The sequence below is a fragment of the Ursus maritimus genome, unplaced genomic scaffold (assembly GCF_017311325.1).
Source record: "Ursus maritimus isolate PB19 unplaced genomic scaffold, ASM1731132v1 scaffold_4, whole genome shotgun sequence".
Lineage (NCBI taxonomy): Eukaryota > Metazoa > Chordata > Mammalia > Carnivora > Ursidae > Ursus > Ursus maritimus.
The window spans coordinates 27395973-27422424 of NW_024426552.1; the positions used below are offsets into that span (position 1 = coordinate 27395973).

General features: G+C 37.5%; 1 protein-coding gene and 1 long non-coding RNA gene across 2 annotated transcripts in view; one reads left to right on the plus strand and one right to left on the minus strand.

The window, feature by feature from the left end:
- Window positions 1–26452, plus strand: part of SAMSN1 (SAM domain, SH3 domain and nuclear localization signals 1) — a gene marked incomplete in the record, with an annotated part of 260035 nt that overhangs the window by 172782 nt on the left and 60801 nt on the right. The window contains 2 exon segments of the mRNA XM_040621094.1: window positions 4501–4627; window positions 5828–6180. Coding sequence (XP_040477028.1) covers window positions 4501–4627; window positions 5828–6180 — 480 coding nt within the window.
- LOC103673039 overlaps window positions 6149–26452 on the minus strand; it is a 31605-nt gene continuing 11301 nt past the window's right edge. The window contains exon 4 of the long non-coding RNA XR_571288.2: window positions 6149–6228. This is a non-coding gene — a long non-coding RNA (uncharacterized LOC103673039). The remainder of the gene's footprint in view (window positions 6229–26452) is intronic.

The following is a 26452-nucleotide window of genomic DNA, read 5'->3' on the forward strand; positions in this document are numbered from 1 at the left end:
ATTTAAAGAACACGGAAATTTTGCAGTAATTTAAGCAAGATAGTAATATCATCAGATTTACATCTTTCAAAGAGAACTCTTAACATTATATTGTGAATCAACTGAAGAAAGGCAAAAGTAAAAAGAAAACCAGTTAGAGACTTGGCAGTCGTTTCCATGAGAGAAGATTAAACTAGGGTGGTAACAATGGAAGTAGTGAACAAGAAACAGATTCAAGATAGATTTTGGGGGATAGACCAAACTCAGTAATGGAATAGACCAAATTTAGTAATGGAATAAATATAAGTAGACAAAGGAGAGGTAAGTGGCAAAGGTGATAATCTGATTTATGGAATGTCCATGAGGGTGGATGAAGATGGCATTCACTGGGTGGAAGAAGACCAGATGAGAATCACGTTTGGGGGTGTAGAGGTCAGTCTTGATAGTGCTTATGAGTCATTTTAGGTAGACAGTTGCATATATAAGTCTGAAGCTCTGATGAAAACCCTGGATAAATTGGGAATCATCAGCATGTAAGTGGCATTAAAAGGTGTGTGTGTGTGTGTGTGTGTGTGTGTGTGTGTGTGTGTGAAAAGCATGCTGGTAATATTAGATGAGGGCCCAGAGCTAGCTGTAAAGGAATTTAAGCATTTGGTTTTGAGAGAAAAGGAGTCATCAGCATATAGGAGTTAGAGAAAGAAGGGCTAGAAAGGGTGAAAGGAAAACAAGAAAACATGGTGTCACAGAAGCCAAGAAAAGAAATGGTTTCCTGCAGGTCATAATGGTCAGTATTGCTTTGTATCAAGCAGTAATGGAGTTTGAAAATGATTTATTGGAAAACAAAAATAATCTAAATGGAATAGTAGAGGCAAAAGCTGATTGACAAGTACATGAGGGGAGTTGAAAGGATGAGAAATTAGAGGAATTAAAGGAAGCATATACAGCTAACTTTTCTGAGAAGAATGCCCAGGAAAGGGAACAGAAAGAGTGATAAATAAAATATGGTGAATTAAAGATGGATAAGATCAGAGCATATTTGAATGCTTTTGGGAAAAGTCCTTTAAAAAGTAAGGTGATCAAAATTCCATAAAGGGGGAAGAAGAATAAAAATGGAAACCAGGGGCGCCTGGGTTGCACAGCGGTTAAGCGTCTGCCTTCAGCTCAGGGCGTGATCCAGGCGTTATAGGATCGAGCCCCACATCAGGCTCCTCCACTATGAGCCTGCTTCTTCCTCTCCCACTCCCCCTGCTTGTGTTCCCTCTCTCACTGGCTGTCTCTATCTCTGTCAAATAAATAAATAAAATCTTTAAAAAAAAAAAAAATGGAAACCAAATGTGACACTCCCCTGATTAGAACAAATACATGTTCCTCAGCTTGTTCTACAAAAGCAGCCTTTAGGGCCCCTCGTCTGGTTTCTGGCTGATCTTACAGCGCTCTTCCCTCTGTTCTCTTCTTTGGGCATGCTAAGGATTCTTCCAGGACCTTCAGCTTTAGAACCTTCGCACAAGCCCTACCCTCACAGGAGTTCTTTTTCCCTTGCTATTCGCTGAGCTGACCCTTCTCTGTCATTCAAATCTTAGTCCCAGAAATGTCCTCCCTGATCATCCACTGAATTCAAAACCATCTCCAAATCTTCACGTCTGGTTCCTTCTTGTAATTCAGGCCTTATTTTCCCTATCCTTAGTGAAATCACTCCCTCCCCATTACCCAATATAAATTAGTTACCCTCTGCCATCCACACTCAGTCATGCTTTTAATTGTTAGCGTAGCAGATGTCACGTGTTCTTGTTTATGTGTGTGTTTATATGTTTATGGTATGTCACTTCCCTCTAGCATGTAGACTGTATGAAAGCAGGGGTTTCACTTTACTTGTTCAATGCCATATCCTCAGAATGTGTGATCATGCTTGGCATACAGTAGGGTGCTCAATAAAAGTTTGTTGATTGGTTGAATGGTGAGTTCAGTTTATGAGACAGTCTTCTTAGAAAACATCTAGAAATTTAAAGGCACATTATTACAAGTTTTAATCAAATTCAGGACAAATATACAGGTAACAGATTAGAGGACTGTAGTGAGTAACATTGTAATTTTGAAAATATTCTAAAGGATTTCTTTTTAATAGATAATCTTAATGATTCTAGTATCTCGTATGATAATATTTATTCTAACTTTCATCCCTCAGGTATGTACTACCCAATAGCAAGAGAAGGCTTTTTGAAAGTATTTTGCTATTAGAAAGTAGTCAGTCTAGGGTGCCTTGGTGGCTCAGTCAGTTAAGTGTCTGCCTTCGGCTCAGGTCATGATCCCAGGGTCCCGGGATCAAGCCCGCCATTAGGCTCCATGCTCAGTGGGGAGCCTGCTTCTCCCTCTCCCTCTGCCCCTCCTCCCCACTTGTGTTCTCCCTCTCTCTCTCCCTTATATAAATGAAATCTTTTAAAGAAAATAGTCTAGTGTAAAAAATTTACTATGGATAATGCATTTGGTGGATAAAACGTGTATGAACTCAAGAGTTCATTTACATTCAGCAAACATTTATCAAGCCGTGTACTATCCTAGACATACGGGATTCAAAAATGAATAAAATGCAATAGATTGATCTCTATTAACTCAAATATCCGTGAGTGATTAAAGATACAAAAGTTAACGAGACTGTGCTTTGAAAAGACTATAATACAGTTTGAACAAAATAATGAGAGGTCAGTTTGTTTTAACTCCTCTGGGCCATGAGCTCTCACTAATATGAATTTAGACACCATACAAATGCTTTCACTCCTCCTAGGGGCAAATCATTAATATGAAAAATCAGTTACCCTGGTATATAACACCTTTCCCCACATCAAGTGAAAGTCATTTTCACAAAGAAGGGGGAGGGAGAAGGCTATTTTTGATGCCAGTGTTTCAGTGGAGCAATTAAGCATTGGCTGTAATAGGAGGAGGTTGCCATATGAAAAGAAGTACAACAAAGAAAATTATCGTGCTCAGTGGTTGTGCAATGTCAGCTTATTATTTCTGGAAGGGCCTCAAGATTAGAAAATGACTCGTCTTGAGTTACAGGGTCTGTAAAGCCAAGTAACTCAGAAAATACTGAAAAGGAATACAGGAGAAAATAATACAAAAATAAATAGCAATAGAAATTGTGTTGAGCTGAGCATGACCTTTGGAAAGAGAGGGAAGATTTTTGCATATCTAAGAAAATCTCATCACAGGCCTCCCTGAAAGATTAAAATGATTGCAGTATTTTCCCATTTATTTAATGCAAACAGGTATGGCTTCCTCTGACAAAACGTCACATTTCCTACTTAGGTGCTGTTATGCAGAGACAGAACATCAAGTTTATATTGGTTGCTCAAAGTCATTCTTAAAGACCAAGAATAAGTGCTGAAAATAATGATTGGAAATGTTTGTGTGCCAGAGATCGTTTTCTTGCAAATATTTCTTTGGGCTTAGTTTCTCTCAAAGGATTGGAAAGCACTATTATCAACATATCTTATTCAAACATTAATGAGGAAACAGGTCATTCACCTTTTGAAAACTGCAGTATCTATTTAGATGTCATTTATCAGCTGTTCAATGGAAAGAATGAGGCAAAAGCAGAGAAATATTTCTGCGTCCAGAGATTTCTGGATGAAAAAGAAGTATTCCTCTATGTATTACTTCATATCTAGCTAACAGCACAGAATACAACTATTTTACCAATTAGTATTAAATTTAGCACGTAAAATATTAATTTCCAAAATATTTTGAAATTGTTAAGAGAAAGCTATCCTAAACATAAGTAAAAGCAGTGTATAAATACAGATTTGCTAACATTAAACTAGTGGGAAGCATTTCTGTATCTTTCAAAGAAATTTCAAGTCATTAAGCAGTATTAATTCTTCTATCCAAATTTTTTGCTATAATAAACCAGTGAAACTTATATACTAACTAAAGCATAATACAGAATGCTGTGGCTGTTTTGTTTTTTTGCTCAGTGTCTATCTTCTAAAATTCAAAAGGCTATATATATAAAGAAAAGTAGATTATTTGAAAACATTTCATACTTGAAATAAAATACTGTTTAATCAGAAATTTCCACAAGGAAAAGTGAAGAAAATCTGAATTTTGCCTTTTTGTGTGTACATGCCGTCAGTCTGTACCAACACAAGAAGCAACTTTAAACCTCTTGTTCCTTCTTTGTTATCCTGCAAAGACCTTGTTCCTTTTCACTATTTCACACTGAGCACGAGCGACTCATTCATAGATGGCTCCAGATTCAATCCATTCTACTGCATGTTGAAGTTAAAAAAAAAAAAAAAAAAAGGTAAAAAACACCCTGCTTTAGTATGACTGGCCAGTTGTAATATATTTTACAAGTTTGCGACCAAAAAATGGTGTACTTTCAAGTTACTGCTTAAAATTGTCCCAGGCTACAGGTTTTAAGGTCACATTATTAATTTTCCCACATTTATGATCTCGACACATTTTACATTGAATCTTTTGTGAAGAAGAATTTGTCTTTACCTTGAGCTGTGTTTGTGCTAGGCTGTAAAATCAGGTGGTGACCCAGTGGAATCAATGGGGACATTAAAGAGACTACAGAAACTGGTCCGGACCAAGAGAGCCAGGGTGCCAAGTCTGAATGAGATGAAACCTACATTGATTAATCTCCGTAAGTAAACAGTCAAAATGCTGCTGAAAGTTCTTTGAGAAAGAACTGGGGTAGTCTATATGAAATGAAGGCCATTTTGATAAGGCTGTAAAATAATCATGAAACGTTGAGGGTTTTTAAATTACCAATTTATTTGTGAAACAGATGTTGTTACCCTATTCCTACCCTGTTCCCTTTCTATACCCCGTATCTCCTTCCCTTCAAGACCAGACTCAGGGATAGAGTGATAAAAAGAGATAGTAAGGGTCAGCACTGTCCACTATGTCCACCCTTGATTTGGCCACAGAAAACAATATCTTTCAGTTTTGACATGAGTGCAGCAAAATGGCATGCCATGCAACTTAGATGTTCATTTATTTATTCACAATTACATGCTCTTGATCATAATCCTTGGTTTACACCAGTTAAACATTTGAACTAAAAGAGATTCAGTGATATGGTACAATTTACTATGGGTAATACATATTTCTATTTTCTGTAACTGTTTTATATATTACGAGAAATTTCATCAGACCCTTCACCACATGTAAATATATACCTCACTAATCAACTTTTTGGTATTAAAGGTATACCTTCTTTTTGTTGTTTTCTCAGTCCTGATCTTCCTTTTCCAAAGTATTTCACTGTGAGAAACACTATATGCATAAATCTTTTTATAGACTGATATGAGAAAAAAAATTAGAATACCAATAGGATTTCAGCCCATGTCCACTGAGATTTCATTTTTTTATAAAGAGGAATATTTCATTTACTTTCTTATGATGTTCTTTATACACATTATCTCAAAAAATTAAAAAAATATTTAAGAATATAAACACACTATATCATGTTTACATAATGTGTGTATAAACACACTATATCATGTTTATATGATGTGATTTTCTTAATTTGTAATTTTTCTCAAATATCTTTCTGTATATTATTTGCATGTGGCTTTCATCATTGTAGTCAAACTGAATTTAATCATTATATATAGCTTCAAAATATTTTAGATAAATCTGTCTTTATAAAACAAATCGCTTATACAAAAGATGACTCTTTAAAGAATTACAATTATAAATTATTTTGTGAAATTAAATGACTTCCTGTTTTATCCTTTGGGATTCACTCATTTCTACTATAGAAAAGGAAATATAATATTCATAATTTCTACATGTACAAAATTATTAGACAGACTTCTCATTTTTCTTTGTCATTCAGAAGATGAAGACGAAACCTTGATTTCCTGTATGAAATTAGCCAAATGCCAAGAAAAGAAAATTGGTAATGTTAGCACAAGAGGAAAGGAAGAAATGGAGATTGGAGTAGATTCTATTTCTGCATCACTGGCTAGATCCAGCACTTCAACTGGATGTAATTCGGGAGAAATTTTCTCCCACCATGAAGGTGAAGTTCGGATGTGGAACAGCTGGAAACCTTTTCCAGAAAACCCTCTCTGGACGTGTGTTGATTTCCAAATTGCCCGAATTGGACCCTGGAACAACTGTTCCCGCTGCACTCACCACCCACAGCTTAAGTCTTCTTATCCAGATATGGATCTCCCACATTCTTGGGTAAGTTTGTAAGCTAAAGAAATGTATCGTCTCATCCGGGTGTTTGTACTGGCAGGAAAGAAACAGATAACAAAAGTGCTAATCAGTCAAATTTATCAGTGTCAGGAAAGTTACTAGAACTAGAGTTGTGTTTCCGAAAAGCAATGCAGCTCTTGTGACTTTTGCTATCATGTTACTATTGTAACATGTACATAGTATTGTGTATGTACCTTGTGTTCAAACTACTGCATGGTATTTTTTAGACTATTCTTTTTTTTTTTTTGGTCGAAGGAAGACTTTGGATGTTGATTCAGGTCAAGATGTGGATTGAATTGTCTAAATCATTGCTGTGGTCATGAAGTTTCACTGACAAATAATAGCTAAATTAAATGAGCATTTTCTATGTACCTGTCATTCCTCTCAGCACTTTGTTATTTTATTTAAATCTCACAACAACCCTGTAAGGTAGGGAAAGTTATTCTAATGCTGATTCCCCCATTTTACAATTGAGAAAAATGAGGCACAAAAAAGTTAGCAACAGGTACAATGTCACAAAGCTAAGAAAAAGTGGAGCCAAGATCTAGAACTAGACAGTCTTATGCTAAGGATCCTGCTTTGAGCTAATACATTGTAGTGTTTCCCATACACTAAATAGGCCCCGAGGCTATATGGCACAAGAGAGAGTACGGACTCTGGAGTTACACAAAATTGGGATTTGAATCCAAGCTCTGCTACTTGCTTGGCTTGGGCAAATTAATTTAAAACTTTTTATCTTAATTTTCTCAATTGTAAAATGGAAACAGTAATATTCATGAGGTAATTGAGAAACCAAAACTAAATAACACAAATATCTGAGGACTTAAGAGTAATTTTTTTTTCACCTTGACTGTAGTTTACTTAAAGCATATATTTTGTACCTTTATTTCTCTACAGTTCATGGTCATTTGTGCTTATAGTGAATGAATGGAACAACTTTGTGTTTCCAGAATCCCTACTCTATACCATTTTGCTCTAAGAACCTGTCTCTCACTAGACAGAGGTTATATTTCATGGTGCATTAGAGCTCTCTGAAGAGGCTTGGAGTCCTTTTCACCTTTCAAGACTTGTGTTAAGTTAGGTCTTTGCAGACCAGAGCTAAAGTAATCTGTGTTCAAAGTACCACATTAAATATTGCAGGTGTTTAGTAGCAGACTTGGAACTGATAAAACCGTCCAACATCAATTATTTTTAGGAACATCTCTGCCACTTCCTTAGGCTTCATCCTCTCTTTTGGGGCCACTGGGCTTTGCAGCCTTCTTCCTGGAGTACTTTCTTAGCAACTGGTGATATAATTAGGAACTACTTCTGAAGACTCCCCTTGACAGCTTCAGAATCAGGATCAAGAATAATGACTACTTGGCAAGTAGCAAAGCTGGTGTATAAGAATCTATATTCACATATTTAGAGCTTCTTTCAAGAGTAAAATCTGGAGTCCTTAACTTGGCAGTTCTAGATTTTAACAGTCTGACCTCAGTCTAACTGTTCAGCATTGTCTACAACTTCTTCCTTGTGCATTTCCTGTGCTTGACTGCCGAACTGAATGATTGCTTATTCCTAATGACTGTCTTGTACTTTCCTGCCTATCTTTGTGTTTACGTATTGGCCTCTGCCTAGCATGTGATTCTCCCCTTTAACCATCACCCTAGCCGTGAAGACTCAGATTACTTTGTTGTCCTTTAGAAAGACTTCCTGGGTCATGCCAGATAGAAGTAATCACTCCTTCTTTTGAATTTCTAGAGAACTTAAGAGCATTATTCTTTCATTACTTATTTATCAACCCATATTGGCATCACTGTATACCAGTTTGCAGTATTAAGCACTGGGGATACAGAGCCAAACAATACATACCCTGCCCCTGTCTTCATGAAGCTTACCACACTCTACCTTAGAGTGGAATTAGTTGAGCATTTGTTTATTTGATATAAGTAATTTATCTTTGTATCCTCCATAGTCCCTAGGATATTATGTGTCCTTGATTAATATTTGAGTGGCGTTTGCTAACTAAATGAATGGAGTTTGAGAAACCAATGGATTTTGTTTCCATATCTACATAAAATATTTGTTCTCATTCTTCTAAACGTTCTTATATTAATCCAACTATACAAAAACTCAGTTATTGTGTATGTGTGTCTGTGAACGTGTGTCTAGATTTAATTATATATACATCGTAATGTCTTTCTTTTCTTTTGGTGGTGGTTTTGTCTATTTTAGTACATAACTAAATGATTAAGTAAATGAGTTTTATCTGCAGAAGGTCAAACATATCTACAGAATACTCAGAATTTCAGATGATAATGTTCAGCATTTGTGACAGGAAAACCTCACCGGATTTGGAGAGAAAGTTCAAGAACATGCTAGAGTTAAATTGGTTTGGTAAACTTAATGAGACCACTTACACTTGGGGATTTGAAACAGAATGAAAGAAGTTGGATGAGTGCAAATTATTATTTTTATATTCTACACATATATTCTATAATAATACCAAGTGAAAAATACCCAGTTTCATTTTAGCAGAGCTGGTATTTTTTCTGTAGTAATTGCAGGGTTATTATTTGGGTTATACTTTAACTTTCATTCTATAGAACGTACAGAAGGCAAATGGTGTTGAGGGAAAAGTTGTGCTTCTGAAATGAGTGTTACTTACCATCAATGACAGGTAGTCAGAGGTGACATTTTTGCAATTTTAAAGGGTAAAAGTGTGACCAGATTTTTTTTAAATGTACCAACATATGCAGATATGCTGGAGCTGAGCCAAAACCCCACATTTGAGGGAAAATGAAACCAATCCACAAAGATACTAGTTTCTCCTTGACTTCAGAAATTTCAGCAACACTAGATTCCAGTGCCTTTGATCTTGTTTTCAAGGCAGAGTTTTCAGGTGGCCTGAAACTGACTTGTCTTCCAGAAAGTTCTTATTCACCCTAGACTCACTCCCTGATAATCCCACTGCAGGCTCATACTCTCAAAGCTCGTTCTGATAGAACTGGGTTTAACACCAATTCTGACCTCACCAGCACAGTGAGAGTAGGCAAACTCCTCACCCTCTTTAACCTACTAATTCCAATTCTGGACACTGCTATCAGACCTTGCTCATCCCTTCTCTTCTAAGTGACTTTGTGTACTGAAAACACCCACAAGGTTATTGGCATCTACCATGTCGGGCTGTTGGGAAGGTGAGAGGAAATGGTGTCAGGACTCAGGTGATAGTAGGTGATATTCATACCAAAACCAAATCCAGAGGCTTGCGCTAGGCTTGGAAAGAAGCAACATTTTATTCAATGGAGATACCATAAACAAACTGAAATCAGACAAGGCAATGTATTATTTGTGAAGGGCTTTTCACAGAAGTCAACAGGAGGAGGATGAGACACACACTGATATTTAACGTGCAGTTTAGTTGTTTGCAGGGTCTATGGGATCTGGAGTGTGGAGAAAAGATAAGTGATTATGGAACTGATATACACTGAGAAAGGTAAAGACCAGATTTATGAAAGTATATACTCCACAAGAGAAGTGTGAAAGGAAAAACTACTTAAGGATGCAGAGGTTTTTTTTCCATATCTGAGATGAGTGGTGTAGAAAGGGGATTTCAGATGCTTTTAAGAAAGGTAATAGTGGAGGTAACCAAATTTGAAGCCAAGTGTTTACAATCAGTTTACAAGAAGAGTAATTGAAGGGTACTTACAACGAAGCTCTGCATGCTAAGAGCTTGAAACATCCTAACAAAAGAGGAAAGTGAGTCAGAAGAGACTTGGTTGGGAAGAAGGGCAAGAAAGAATAAAATGTGTATATTGCAAAGGAGATGAGACCTTCCTTTAATATAGTGTTATTATAATAGCGAACATACTTTTCAAAACGTGGGATAATTTTTCAGATTTATAAGGAGGATAAACAACTTATTTTTCATAATATAAAGAAATGGAGGTAATCTTGACACGAAAAGGGGGAGCAAATATCCATTTCTCCCTTCATATATCTAAAATATTTTATAAAAATAGTGTGATACATTTAATAAGTGAGAATAGCAAAAGCTCTTTCAGGAAGAAGGAAAGTCAAAGGCCTGAAATAACAGAACAGAGACCCAAGTACAGGGTAATTCAAATACAATGTGGATAGAAAAGTAATAATGAGAATTAGATAAAAATCAAAGAAAAACCAGTGAAGTTTATATACAGAACCTCAAGGTGAGAAATAAACAGAGCTCTACTTAAAGCATCTTCGAGTACCTAAGAAGAGGATGAGAAGAGTGGAGCGCTGAAGGTCTGTTGGAGTACTATGCGAACTTGTCACAACTGCGCCAGAAGAGAAAGCGTGGATAATGGAAAATTTCTAGAGGGAACTGTTTCAGTGAGAGGAACAGGATGTTGCTCAAGCTCACCAAGAAATAAAGGAACAAAATATATTACAATTCACCTTTCAATTCAAATGGGGAGTAATGGATACTCTAGTTATTGACATGGGAAAATGCTCTTGGGACCCACAGACCCACTGCTAAATGGTATAAGAGTTTTTATGCTGACCAAGAAAACTACTGATCTATGGGAAAGAAGTGACCAAAGCAGGATAAGCTATTTGTGGGCCTCTTCTTTCTCTCTCTATTCTCCACCTTGGCAATCTCTGCCAGTCTCTCTGACCCTGGTCTGCTTCCTTCAATCAACATGACATGTCATTACCAGATTAATCTACCAGATTAATTTACTTGACTAATTCACCTGATTAATGATTCCGAAGCTCAAATCTAACGGTACTGGTCCTCTCACAAACCTTTAAATATCTCCCAACACCGACAGGGTCAAATGCAAACTCATTCACCTAATCTGCCCTCTTAACTAGCTCCCCACAAGTCTCTTTCACACACACACACACACACACACACACACACACACACACACACACACTGTTGTTGGCAAGGTGATACCAAACAGAGTGATTTTTCTCCCTCTTTATACTGTTTCCTCATTTAGTCCTTCCTTCCTTCTCTACCTATTTGATGAATAGTATGGAAATTTAAAAGTGTAGATGGATAAGTAAGAATCCATGATGTACACTTGGAAGAAAAAATATATATATATGAAAAAGAATGAAGATTGAGAGGACCAGTAAAAAGCGGGTAAGAAAGCACATGGTTTAGAAAGAAAGAACATGTTAATTTCATAGATTCCACCACTTTCTTTGTACATTAGTGATGTTAGACTTCTACCAAAAAGCCTCTCTGGTCCCACTGAATAAGACATTCTAAGAAGACTGCTCACATATCCACCCAGAGGGAGGCAGGCTATGAACCATCCATGCATAATTTCTCATAGTTTCATGCCCTTGTGTTCAACTGTGACAGCAAAAACCATTTGTTAGAACAGCTCTAAACTTTTATCTGCTGACATTGGAATTATGGTAGTATGGAAAGAGAATAGATTTGGACAACTCGTGAAAAGGAAAGCAGAGTAAATGATAATCTAGACTGAGAAAATGAAAAGGAAAAATGGAAAATGTGATACAAAAAATACCAAAAGATGTCTATACTTACTACATGCTGCACTGAAATTGATGAACTTGAGAACTGAGATTCTAAAAATAATTTTAAAAGCATAAATGAACAAGAACGAATAATGAATTATGAATATTTTACATGACAAAATTTTAACTACAACCAGTATAATCTTTGGTGGAAGGAGAATTAACATTTACCCAAGAGAAAAGTTTGAAAAATAGGAGATGCTGCAACAGCTTATTGATTCCTTCATTCATCCACTTATTCACTCGTGAGCAAATTCATGTTAAGTGCCTCCCAAGCCACTTAGTGTATGAATGTACAAGTTTAGAAGTGTGTATGTGGGGGGATGGCCAACCTAATCTTTCATATTTATTTTTTTTTAAGATTTTTATTTATTTATTTAACAGAGATAGAGACAGCCAGCGAGAGAGGGAACACAAGCAGGGGGAATGGGAGAGGAAGAAGCAGGCTCCTAGTGGAGGAGCCTGATGTGGGGCTCAATCCCATAACGCAGGGATCACGCCCTGAGCCAAAGGCAGACGCTTAATGACTGTGCCACCCAGGTGCCCCTCTTTCATATTTATAATGAGAGTTTATGGGTTAAGAGGACAAGTCAAAAAGGAAGGGAACAAATAATCACAATCCTTGGTATAAAAATTCACTAGGATGGCAAACACATTGCAGTACTTATATATAAAATAATCCTGGAAAAGATCTTGCAAGACATACAAATTTTACATTTGAAAAAAAGAGCTTATAGGGGTGCCTGGGTGGCACAGCGGTTAAGCGTCTGCCTTCGGCTCAGGGCGTGATCCCGGCGTTATGGGATCGAGCCCCACATCAGGCTCCTCGGCTATGAGCCTGCTTCTTCCTCTCCCACTCCCCCTGCTTGTGTTCCCTCTCTTGCTGGCTGTCTCTATCTCTGTCAAATAAATAAAATCTTTTTTAAAAAAAAAAAGAGCTTATAGAAGAAACAAATTATGGGAGATTGTAAAAGTACGAGGTATCAGATTTATGGAACTTTTTTCGATTGAGTTTGAGGAAAGTAAGTTGTAAATGTACGTAAAATTCTTAAATATCATTTCTAATAAAATTGAGTATAATAAGAATAAATATAAAATGAGAAAATGTAATTGCTCTGTAAGTGTAAAGTACTATTCTCCAAGTCCAGGATAACTAGAGATACTATTAAATTAGACTTTTGAGGCAGAACAATGAACAATGAAAACCAGTCTGATCATTGGGTTCGTGTGTGGCTTTTCGCAGTTATACAAACCGCATGCATATCAGTGAGAATATCAGACCTGTGATCCAGTTCTAAAGCTGTTAGAGACCAAGAATCCTTCTCCTTCATGAGTGGCCTTACGGTTTTGCCACACTTTTCCCTTGGTTTTGTTTTGTTTTGTTAGTCTGTGCTTGTTTACTGAAATGCATCGAATTCGGGAGAATGTTGAATTGGCACTTCCCACAATAAAACCTTTCTAGAATCATCATGAATTATTTGTCATGTAGAGTAGTTCTTTTGATAACGAAATAGGATCCATGATAATCAGTTATAACTACATTTTGGTTTCCATAAGAAAGTTGAAATTTGTTTCACTGGATCCTCAAATGGAAGGACAAAGAGCATCAGTCTGAACAGGGGTCCAGTTATGCTCATTGACCATGGGAGACCCACATCTCCTTCTTCATTAGAACCTAACTCCTGTATGGTTCAAAAGAATATAAAGAAATCACTAAAGCTGGACATCAACCTTTGGGAGTAGAGAAGACTGAATATTAGAACGCCACATATAATGAGCCTTAGAAAACACTCCAAGTGTTGGTAGATTTTCTTTTGTGGCAGAGAAACAAGCTCAGAATTCAAATTGTTAAGCAAGCTAAAGACAAAAGTCATATTTTGAGCGTGCAGTGTGGTGTGTTGGAGGCCACGTTACACATCAAAGGAACACAGGTTGAAGCCAGGAGCGTCATATGGGAGTTCAACTCTGCCACTTACTAGAATCACTGTGGGTCAGGTTGCTTAATCTCCATGGTCTTCTGCCCCCTCATTTTTAGAATAAAAGAGAGCTATCTATTATTTTTAAGGTCCTATTTTATCTTTATTTTTACGTTCAATGTTTGGGGCTATGAGGACACACTGAGGATGATGAATTCTATGTACATAAAGGTTAGTGTATAAAGATTTTCTCTCAGCTTTTTAAAAGCAGCTCTTTTTTCACTTTTCGGATGACCGTTGGTGACCTTATTTCTATCATTTTTTTCCCCTAAGCTATTTTAGGTTTGGGTTTGTTTTCTTTTCCCTAACCATGCTTCCTCTGTCCCAGCTACTTCCTCTCTCTCTTCCTCATGTTCTGAACCAGGAACTGTGTATGTGAATATAAACTTCACTTGGGATATAGCCAACTTCTCCTGGCCATGCAAACTTCTTCATGAACCAAAATGTCTACATTTCCATTCTCAGAAGAACATTTTGAATGTCATTTCAGAGGAATGAATTTTGCTTTAAAAAACGGGTGGGTGAAGTTGAAGTAAGATTGTAAAGAGGGGAGCAGAAGAGCCAGGGCTATGCAGATAAAGGAGTGCTGGGTTGGAATGAGACGTCCTCTTTGCCACTCACCACATACACACGTGCCCTAGGTGCCACCTTGAGTGGTTCAGGCCTTTGAGATCTTGTTCTGACCAGGCAGGCACATCGATATAATGACGATCGTGGCTTCCATTGACTTAGCACTTGACCATGTCTCAGGTGCTTTTATATATGCGACTTCATGTCATGATTCATTAAGGTGGTGTTATACCCCCCATATTTATGGTAAAAACCTGAAGCTCAAAGAGGTTAAATAATTCATGCAATGTAATAGTAGGTGGCAGAGCTGCATTTTAAGTCCGATCTACAAGAGTCCAAAGTTTTCCTGCAAAGATCATGACTTTGTACCGTTTGAGACTAGGCTGGTAACTTATCTAGACATTAGTTCCTACCTTGCAGTGTAAAATGAAATGATCCATGTGAAAGCGTCAATTCAAGGTAGGGGCTTAATAGCTTAATAAATAGAGTCCCTGCCTTCAAGGTACAATATAACTTATCTCATATTTTGTCTTATACTAGCTCTGTGAATTAGGCAAAACATTACTGCCATTTTACACATGGAGTAATTGAGGCACAAGATAGATTAAGTGAGTTACCTGAGGTCTCACAGCAGGTGATGGCAGATACTGAACATCAGCCTCTGAACTCTTAGTCCAGACTTTCTCTATCAGTAAGTTGTCTTTAAGTTTTGTTTTTGTTCTTTGTTTTTCAGCATAAAAATAAACAGTACAGGGTAGAAATTCCTTATGTGTTGGAGCCAAATAAGCCTGGTCTTGGATTGTGGCCTCACTGCTTACTGTGTGACTAAGCCACTTGACTTCTCTGAGTTTCAGTTTCTTATCTATTAAATAGACATAATGAAGATTTCTTTGTGGAGTTCTTGTGAGAATTGGATGTAAAGTGTTTCACTGTACCTGATACTCAGTTGGAACTCAATGAAGAAGAGCTACTATTCTTTAGTGACAATTATTACTATTTAGTTATAATGTATAATTATGTGTTTATAATTATTTATCCTTCACTCAATGAACACAGCATAATGTCTATGATGTCAGGTATTGCCCTGGCCTGTGGGGCCGAAAAGATGGCTGAGACACATATTTGGCATTAGAGTCTCACCATCAGTAATTCTCTGTGATATCATATCATATGAAATAATGTTGTATTAAAGGTACATTACTAGTTTTTACTTATTTTTAAGATTTTTTACATAATTTGCTTGATTTTCTCCCTGGAGATAAGAAAGCCAGAACTGCCTAGTTCAGATGTACGCAGTAGGGTGAAACTCTGCTTTTAGCTGCCTGGGGCTGCCCTAGTGACGACACCATGCAGACAAAAAGAAGGTGTGGGGGCACCTGGGTGACTCAGTCAGTTAAGCATCTGACTTCGACTCAGGTCATGATCTCAGGGTCCTGGGATTGAGCCCCACGTCCTTGGGCTCTTCAGTCAATGGGGAGTCTGCTTGTCCCTCTGCCCCCCTCCACCCCTGCTCATACTCTCTCTCTCTCAAATAAATAAATAAAATCTTAAAAAAAAAAAAAAAAGGTGGGGCTGGGGATGTATGTGCTGTGCTTATCATTGCCCATTTCTGACTTCCCAAATTATCGCCATATTAGCAGCATGTTACTTACATAAAATTATTTTAGCTTCTAAAGGCTCCTTTCGTATATTTACCACAGCCATATCACATATGCATTTCACGATATTTTATTTCAGAGTCAGAATACAATTCTCAGACATAACTCATCTTTTTAAGAAGAGAATGAAAAATGAAGGAAAGAAATTCATGCTCCCTCCCCTTCCTAGGAAGTTGTAAAGCAACTGGTTGAATTCACTCTAAAAACCCATATGAATATTCAGTGTAAGATCTTTATGCATCTCATGGTTCCTAGCTATTAAATACAACTGTACTGATAAATAGTTGGATTAGAAATATGGCCTTATTGCTGGTCACCTTAAGCCCAAGCCGAACTGAAGCCCACATCTCATTCATAGAAAGGGATTTTTAGCCAAGGCACAAAATGGATTAAGTTCAAGAAGTCATTTATTCACTCGTGGAACAATTTGTTTTTGGAATATTTACATTAAGTAGGATCAAATTTCGGGCGGAAGCAGGCACTGTGAACCTCATAGTCCAATGAGAGACAAAAATAGAAATAATCACACAAATAAACACGAAATGAAAGCTTTGATAAGAGCTATGAGAGCTCTGTGGGTCGGTGAAGGCCTACAATAAACAGATTTGATCTAGTCAAGGAGTCGGGAAAAACTTCCTGGGGTAATGATGATTGAACCCAAATCTGAGGAAAGCAGTCAAGTTAATTAGCCGAAGCTAGGGAGGATGCGACATAGGTCAGGATAACTGGGGGAGAGCGCGGAGACATGTACAAGGTAAGTCTGAGGAAGGAGTCACACCACTATGGCTTAACTATGTATCCTAAGTTTTGTCTTCTGTGCCCAAAAAGCAGTGGGAAGCTCTACAAGAAGTGTTTTAAACCAACAGCTTGGGGTTGTTTTTGTTGTTTGTTCCTTACTTACTGAAGGTGTGAGATATGTGCTGAAGTTTATATTTTGAAAAGCTCCCTCTCCATAGGGATGAGACCAGCCTGGGGGTAGAAATAGGTGCGAGATGACGGTGACCTGAACTGTGGTGGTAAAAAGAAGAAATGAAAAACAAGCTCTCGGGTTCATAGACTTATGTCCCCAACGTACACCTTTCTCCGAACGAAAGAAATGTCAGTTTTGAAAGTCATCTTTTGTGATGCAAACCGAAAAGCCCCGTTCGCTTTAGGACACGTGGCCACAGATGGCAGCAGAGAAGCAACACACAGTGACATGACTGCACATCCCAAATCTGTCCTTAATTTTTAAAACTCAGAAGCTCAGAGCCACCACGGTGACTTCATGGAATCATTACCAATGGATAAGAAAATGTCATCCATTTGCTTCCCCTGATTCCACTTGGACATAGGCCATTGTTTCTACAAAGAGTGGCTTGAAGCCATGCAAGGTTTCAAGGGAAATTGGCCTTTCAGGGGGGCATACGGATAGATAATGCATATTGCCACCATAAAATCTCTAATGAATATTAAGGGTGGCTTTCATTTCTGGTGATTGAAAGGAACTCATAAATTCTCTCTCTAGGATGCGGGAATTTTTTCCTCCCTGTGGAGAGATTTAATGGATTTGCGGCATTCTGAATGATTTGGCCAGAAATCAGAGGTGCCTGTGCAGTCACCCACAAAGGGCACTTAGCTTCTTGTATGTGATAGTCACCACCACAAAATATTTTCTGTAAGAACCCAGAATGATTGATGCAACCCACCGTAAGTCATGACAAGGTGTCAACTGAAAAACTGGAAAAAGAAGTGGTTAAAGACACCGCAGCTTTAAAAACAAATTTGACTTTTAGAGAAGGGTTATTTCCTTTTAGAAAAAAAAAAGTTAGACCTGCCACCTGCAAGAAATTTAGATTAGTTGTTTGTGGCAAGGGCCATCATATTTTGAGGCCACTGAGAGCTCCTACTGCTCTCTGTATGGAGCAGATTAAACTGTTCCCACACGATGATAAATATATCGCAAAGAGCCCTAACAGGAATACAGTAAGTTGTAGCACTTACTGGTACAACTTCCAGTTAAAACAATATTCTTAGGGTTTCTTTGGCCAGTTCCCATTTTATGTGTGCTATTTTTTGATAAGTTAATTTTTTACATTTGCAGAATCAATATCTTTCAAAGCTTTATAGGATTGAGGAAGAAAATTAGAGGCATGAGTTCCAGGGAGTTTTGCTGGCTGTGTGACCCTGGGTTAACAGAACACATTCTGAAAATTGCAAAAATTATCTATAAAAAATGCAGGTTAGGATTAAGATTAAAAATACCATCATCTCTAAATTTTCCATACGTGTGGAAGGAAAATGGGGGTAACGTCCAAAGCAGCAGTGACCCCGAAGACATTCAGATTTTACTATGGAATGTGGCAGATGATCTATTTTTAGAGAAAGTAACCTTTTAATGCTTTTTAATGCTAGACTTTCAATACTTGAAGTAAAAATAGTTCTGGGTAATTTTGTTTTGTTGGAGTAGTGTATTTCTTTGTGAAATGAATCAGGGATCTTGCTTTTCCATCCCATGAATTAGATACCCTGAAGGAAGTTAACTCAAATGCCTTGCAACCTACTTATATGAAGAAATTGTTACTATGATTTAAGACACCATTCCTTTTTGACGCTGGTTAGCAAAGCTTGGCTCAGTGGGGAAATTTTTCTAAGTGTAGACTTAGTTCTCAATTAGGCTTCCCTTGGGTGGGAAATGTCTTCATTTGTAAAGATTCTGGGTTGGAGGACAAGCCAGATGGTATAGACTATAATTTCCTTAGCTGTAAAACAAATGGATAAGACTAGGTAACTACTAAGATCTCTTACAGGGATAAATATTTATAAATCAGCTTTGAGAAGGAATAAATAGCAGTTGAGGATTATATTAAGCTATCATCTTGGGATTAGGACTTATTTCCCATGAAAATATTCCTAAACTTAGAGCCTTATATTTTAAAAAGTAAAATGGTAAAAACCTATTACCCAATTTTAAATAACTAGGCAATGTGTAGTGTTCTAACTTGGGTGTCTTGTCATTGCACACTTACTAGAACTCAATGCTATTTGGATTTGGAAGGTTGATATAGTTTCATTTATGAGAGGGACTTAGGGAGCTCATTCTAGATGAGAATCAGAGGCCTTGGAAAACTGAGGTTCAAAGGAGAGAACTGACATAGGAAGAAAGAAGCACAGCACATTTGACAATTCCAAATAAAATATGTTTCACAATTTTGCTAGAGTATTATGTTATAAAACTGTATTTCTCAATGTGTGGTTCCATGAACCAAGGGCATCAGAATCACCTAAGGCATTTGTTACTAAGGTTTGCCTATGCCAGACTTACTGAATTAGAATTTCTAGGATGGACATTCTTTTAAAAACCTCCACAGGTGATATCTTTATGCTCACCAAAGTTTGAGAATCACCTTTGTGTAGAAGAAAACAATTCCTGATTTCCTGATTTTCCAATTTAATCTTCACCTACCTAAAAACTCTTTTTGAGAAATTAGATAGATAGATAGATAGATAGATAGATAGATAGATAGATGATAGATATCTCAATTTAATTTAGTAGGACAACAACCCTATAAAGTAGTAATTCAGTTTTCCAAAAGAGGCAGTTGGGCTCTGAGGATTAAGGAATTTGCCCAAGCTCTGTTCCAGGGCCAAGCTGGGAGTTCAATCAAAGTCTTCTGAATCCCATTCCTATAAGATAGTTACATCACCTTCGGGACCTCATGCTCAGAACACAGCAAAGGAATGCACTGGGCAGCCCCTGGAAACTCTCAGTACTCAAAGCCCATGTGATCAGCCTGCTTGAAAGTGTACAGAGCCTCTAATGGGTGCACCTGATAAATCCCCAGAGGTAGTTCAGTGCTTTCCAAACTGACTTGGTGAAAACTCCCATCAGAGAGTGTTTGGGGCTTTTGATAAATCACAGAGCAGAAAAATCCCCAGATAAAGGATAACAAACCACCAGGCTGCTTGTCCTATATCTCCCAGATTTTATAAAATGCTTTTGAATATAAATAACTCTTTGATTATGATATCATTTTCTTTAATAACTGTGTAAATGGAATCTGATTTTCTTAATTAGATCATAGTTCTGTTCTTTCAAGCTTAACATCCCAGATGGATTAAAAACCATTGCCCAATTCATTTTTGCAACTTTCTTCCAATTATGGGTACCTCCTTTGTTTTCTATGCTGCCATTTTCTAACCCTCTTTCTGCCAACTTCTCCTCAGTATGGATGTTTTAGTGGGTTGCCTTCCTGTGATTCTAGCAGTCATGCAACTCTCTCCCAACACTTCTGAATGACCTAAGGCCCTAACACAGCATTCTATCCAGTCACTGAGGAGCAAAAGTCATCCCCTGTCAGAGGATTAAAGAATTGCTAAGTATGCTAAGTATGCAACCCACTTACTTTAGTATTTCCAATATCATTTGTTCATGATCTCTAAATCCTGAGATGTTTGAACCAAGCTGATGGGTTTGGAAGGGATCTCAAGGTGGTGTGTGCATGTCTGAGTGTGTGCATATCTGTGTGTGTATTTCTTTGCATCAAATAACATTAGGATAACTCAAAAAGAAACGTGAAAAGGTTTCGTTTGATTCACCATGGCCAACCCCCTTCTGTCTTTATCTTTATTCTAAACCAGTACATTGTAAGTGGCATTATATGGTGGTAGTCATATATGATGCAATAGGGTTTTTCTTTTTTTTTTTAATGTTCCTTTAAATGTCAGAATAGGTTGTGGGAAATGAAAATCATTGGTGTTAAATGGTAACAAAACTGATGATTTTGAAATATTTATGTTAAAAGGCTTTTTGAAATTGAGTACTTAGCTTCTATAATATGCTTTTCCTGACAGTCTGCAACCCTTGGATATCTTTATTCACCACAATTAGTAAATTTGATGGCTGTATTTATTGTGCATTAATTCAGTTCTGATGAAAGTGGGAAAAAGCCTCCCTTGACTAAAATACAATTGAATTTAAATTCAACCAAAGGAACTGCAGTGCAAATGTGGTTACTGCCAATGAGTTGTCACCCAAAGCAACAGTATGGCCTTTGTATCTGAGAAAATTGTTAGAAAGGTGAGGTTACAGCTTTATCAGTAACAAAACAGGACTAATTAAAAAGTCAGTCTGTATATATGAAATTGGAAGTGAATAAATTATGGTATGTCCCTGTACTTTCCATTGTCTAGACATATGCTCCACTCCCCACCCCACTGACAGAGACATAGTACAATAGCTTGCCTTTTGAAAGTAAACATATCAGCCCATTACCAGTATTTATTAAACCTACTATCCATAGAATGTTTTTGCATTTGTAGTGTGGCTAGCCTTGTACTTAGAAGTTTTGTAGCATGGTATAAGGGGAACGCATTGCACTTTAACAGAAGGAACCCTGAGGTTAAATTTGGAATCCGTGGTATACACAGTCACATTACTGTTTGATCCCCAGTTGCTTCTTCTGCATGGTGGGGGAAAATAGAGCCCTTCTCCCAGACTTATTGCTAAGGTGGTAAGAGATTAAGGTGCTCAGCTCTCTGCCTAGCATATACATGGCGACCAAAAACCCCAAGAACCAATGTTAAAAGGAAGCACGTATTTTGGAAAGCTGCATCTCAACACCAACGTGGCAATTATAGATTCAGGTGTCAATGAAGCATTTTGTTGAGCTCTTTGACTTCCTTTTGAACTTTAATATTGTCTCTAAACTTCTCAAAATGGCTGCTAGTGTAAATGTTAACATTATCAATAGAGGCTCAATAGTTGAAGATACTTTCCATACATCTTGAAGACTTCTGTACGATATACACAAAGCAAAATGTGTTTTCTTAGCTTCACGTTTCATTGCGTATCCTTTCTGTTTTTCTCCCCTTCACCTCTGCTCAATTTCAATAACTTCAAAGCCTGCATACTGTCTGGTAAGTTTGTGTTTGCTACAACTTCTTGTCTTGGCTTGATTTTGGGTTTACCCTCCTTTGCCTTCAACTTCCTTTTCTAATTGCTCCTGAAAAATACTCCACTGGGGTCTGAGGAGGAAGTAGTAGTGTAGTGAGGCTTCGGAAAAGAATTACAACATAGAAAGTGGGGAAAAGAAAGAGATCAGAAGAAGGGGTGGAGGACAAAGGTGAGGAAGTGGCCCATTCTCTAGTTATAAAACCAAGGCTTATGTGCCCAGTTGACTGCTAAAGAAATGAGTGGTGCTGCTTTTGGTTTGCAATTTTCTCCCTTAATTCGCTTTGAACTTTATTCTGCATAAAGGATTTGGCTCTGTGGTACAGTGGAGTCAGACAGGCCTGGGTTCGGTCCTTGTTAGCTTTTTGACTTTCGGTGAGTTCACTGTTTTGTGCTTCAGTTTCCTCTTTGTAAAAGAGGAGATGACAATACTTTATGCAGTTGTTCAGAAGATTAAATGAGATGCAATGTTCTATAGCTGGGTATCAGTAAATGTTTGCTCATTTTCTTCTTTCAAGCAGTCTCTCTTCTTCTTGCCTATTCTGTACTTTAATAACAAACTACATTGAATATGTGAGTATGGGGCATGGTGGCTTTTTAACTTATAAACACTATTTCTCTGTCCATATGTCTATCTAACTCTTCTTTCAAGTCAGTATTATAGAGGCATCTAAGTTCCTCTTTTAGATAATCTGATCTGAAATCAAGTGCATGGGTTCAAAACTAGCCATCTCTTTCCTTCTTGAGTCCAGATAGTATATGCAAATCAAACATTTTTTTAAATGGAGGTATTCTCCCACACTAGGTACATAATAAGTACTAAAAATTGGGTTTGGAGAAATGAGTGGAAAAAATGAATGGATGCCAGTGGGTAAGCGTACCTAACTCAGTCACCCCATGTAGATACAGGGTATTTTTTGTTTTACTTCCATTACCATTCTTAAATGTGTCTATACCACTTGTTCAGTCTTTCCCTATTTAAGTATGATCTATTCTTTCCTTAGAGAAATTGTGTTTTGTGGGATGAGAAATTATCATATAATACTGCTTGAGGCTTCCAACCTCTCTAAAAAGCCATTTTGGAATCACTAAGTACAACACCCCCTGTTGTTTGTGTACCCAGAGCTTATCACTGTGGAAGAAAGTCACGTGACAACAGCATGGCGCTCACTACATCTGCCCCACAATGAAGGGGCTCAGGCTGTACAGCAGTGCTGCCCTTACTGATCTCGAAGCCTTAACTTTCCCAAAGAAATATCAGAATTTTACATATCAGTGTTCAAGACACCTGAATACTAAATTGTGTACACAAGTTTTTCCATGTTTATTTAGGAAGAGTCTTAATTTAACAATCTCAAACAATCTCATGATTTTTAAACTTTTTATACTATATACTTTATGCTTAAAACAAGGGGTAGTCATGTTAAATGACTCCTTCAATATAATACAATCCGAAACATACACTTTACATGTTTGGTTATGTTATAAAATTAATACATATTCTTTAAGTAAAATCCATGTCCAGTGTGGGGCTTAAACTCAACAACCCCAAGATCAAGAGTCACATGCTCTACCAACTGAGCCAGCCAGGTGCCCCCAAATTAATATTTCTGTAACATCAGTTATGATATTCAGTAAGTGGACATTATTGAGACATGTTTTATATTCATTAAATTATTTACTCATATATGCAAGTACAACACGCTGTGTCTCGGGAGGTTATGATGAAATGGCAGAATGTAAATCAGAATGCCTTAACAGTGTCTTCTTGCTCTCTAGTGAATTCTATCACTTTAGTAAAGATATATCACTTATAAAGTGTGTGTGTGTGCATTTATGTTGCTTGAAATACTGAAAACATACTCAAGTCTTCTGTATTTGTAACGGGATCTATTTAAACCATTTAAGATTAGAAACAGCTAGAGGGTATATAGCCTTACAAGTGTCAGAGGTTTGGATGCCACCCACTCCAATTAAAAAGTCATTTGCTTGCATTAGAGCTGCCAATTATCATCACAGTTCATGATATTTCTAGGAAATACACCTAACAGAAATAACTGCTGTACCCCAGTATCCCTAGTATGGATCTCAGTGACAGTATGTTTCTTAACAAGTTTTTCATTTGCCTAGGAATAGACATTTCAAAATATGGATATAAATTAGTTTCTCCAATTAAGATCAAAGAAAACCATTCTGGGAACCCAAATGGCTTGCTACTAGAAAATTAATTTTATTCATTTCATGGTTATGAGATTTTCAACTGAATTATATTTTTTATCAATATCAAAATATCAATATCAAAATCATTTGAAGTGTCTGTATCATAGTATTAGTACTGTCATTTTTCATTGTGACCTTCCCATCACTAAACAAGGGAGTCTGGAAGAATTGAATATCAAAGTGTGCTCTCCTTTCTTTATCCAGGTAACATTATACAGACAGGAGAGAGCTCTACTATAACATTTTGAGTCAAACTAAGAGAAGGAGAAGAGTGATCTTTTCTCTATCCTTTTTGTTTATTTCATAGATGAGGAAATCCTAAGTATAGTGGTCAACAAACTTTGGAAATTTTGCAAATTTTTTCCATTCCCCATCTCCAGTCTAAGTTCCATGTTTCAGCCGGAGCCTTCTGGCTAACACACACATCTGGTCATGTCACTCTCTTGTTTCAGCAATCGTTCTTCAGTAATTCCTATCCCATACAAATGTATACTCCCATTATGTTCAAATCTATTCTCTTTAGTATAGTGCATTAGTTTCCTAGGGCTGCCATGATAAAGTAGCACAAACTGGGTGGCTGTCTTACTGTCCTGTAGGTTAGAAGCCCCAAATCAAAGTGCTGACAGGGCCATACTATCCCTGAAGCTTTTAGAAAAGGATTCTTCCTTGACCGTTCCAGCTTCTCGTAGCCCCGGGTGTTCCCTGGCTTGTGGTAGAATAACTCCAATTTTAGCTTTCATCTTCACATGGCCAACCTCTCTCTGTGTGTTTCTACTTAGTCTACCCTCTGTGCATGGATGTATCCAATTTCCCTCTTCTTTTAAGGACACGGGTCATACTGGATTAAGAGTTCACCCTACTCCAGTTTTCAACTGCAGCAACCCCATTTCCAAATAAGGTCACATTTTGAAGTACTGGGGGTTAGGATTACAACATAGCTTTTGGAGGGAAGATACAATTCAACCCATAACACATGCCCTCCAAACCATTCGTAGTCTGGCTTCAAACCATCTGGCAGACCCATCATCTGCCTTTCTCTTTGTGTAAACAATTGCTATAAGAAATTACTCCCACTTCCAGACCACAACAAATACTGTCATACCTCTTATACTATCATATACTCTTCTCATTGCTAGAATGTTCCTTTCACTTGTCTGCCCAGCAAATTCCCATTGGTTCATTATTACCTCAAGCATTGCTTTCTTAGTGAATAATTTCCCTACTCCTCCAAACAAATTAGCAATTTTCTTTCTATTTCTTTCCATACATTGCAACCTGGATTGATACAGACTGTGTTACGTTGGATTCTCATTGTGTCTTGGTCCGCCTATCTTCCCACTGAACTATAAAGTCTTGGAAGGCAGTGCCCATGCCTTCCCATCTTGGGACACCTGGCAGAATGCCAAGTCCACAGGAGATATTCAATAAATACTTATTAAACAAATAAGATAGGAAGGGCTGTCCTCCACATCTTGGAGCACAAGCATGATGACAGAAGTCCAGAAGCAGTATTTTATGCCTGTGAGAGATTCAAATCCCACTCAGTCTTCTCTCTGTCTACCTAATAGAGGGATTATGCCAAGTCCTCCTCACCAGTGCTAAGGAGTCAGTCATAGGAAATGCCTTGAACATGTTAAGGGTTTCCAGGTTGGCGGCCAGAGCTGCAGTGACTTAAAAACCAGCAACAGATGTCTACAATTTCTGGATTGGTGCCTTCTTAAGGTGGTACCGTGTAGTTTCTGTTCACCTACTGCCTGCCAGAAGAGGAGCTGACCTTTGCTGGCTGATACAAAGAAGTTGGCTTTGCATGAACCATATGACATACTTACCAACTGCACTAAGAACTAGAATCAAAATCCATGTTTTTCCCCTAAATGTTTATCATGTAAAGGAAGTTTCTTTTCTCTTTTAAAGGAGAAGTGTTGGTTTTCGAAAGAACCATCCCCACAGGATGAATTGGTAAGTTTAAGTTAAGCTCTAATATTCAGAGAATTACAGGGCCAGGATTTTAGTGGAGATGGGACCAATATAATTTCTTTCAGTAGCTTGTAAGGAGGTATTTCATTTCAACGAATGTTTTGCAGGAAAGCTTACGAGCTCAGTTAGAAGTCCTAGAATCAGGGGCTGACTTGGTAGAAGAGGAAATTCAAATAATCCGTTTCCCATATGCATAAAATCAGGACAAGTACTTCATAGGAAAGCTGTTAGGGTAAAATAATTTATGTTAAAAGGTGCTCAAGCCTTGGAAAAGAGTGTTATATAAATCAATACTAGATCATTATCATCATTAGGAGGTGTGTTGACATACCTATGCATTTCTCCATAAAGGAGAAAGTATTTTATGAAGTGGTTTGTAGTCTGTATGCTTCAAAATTCTTGCAAGA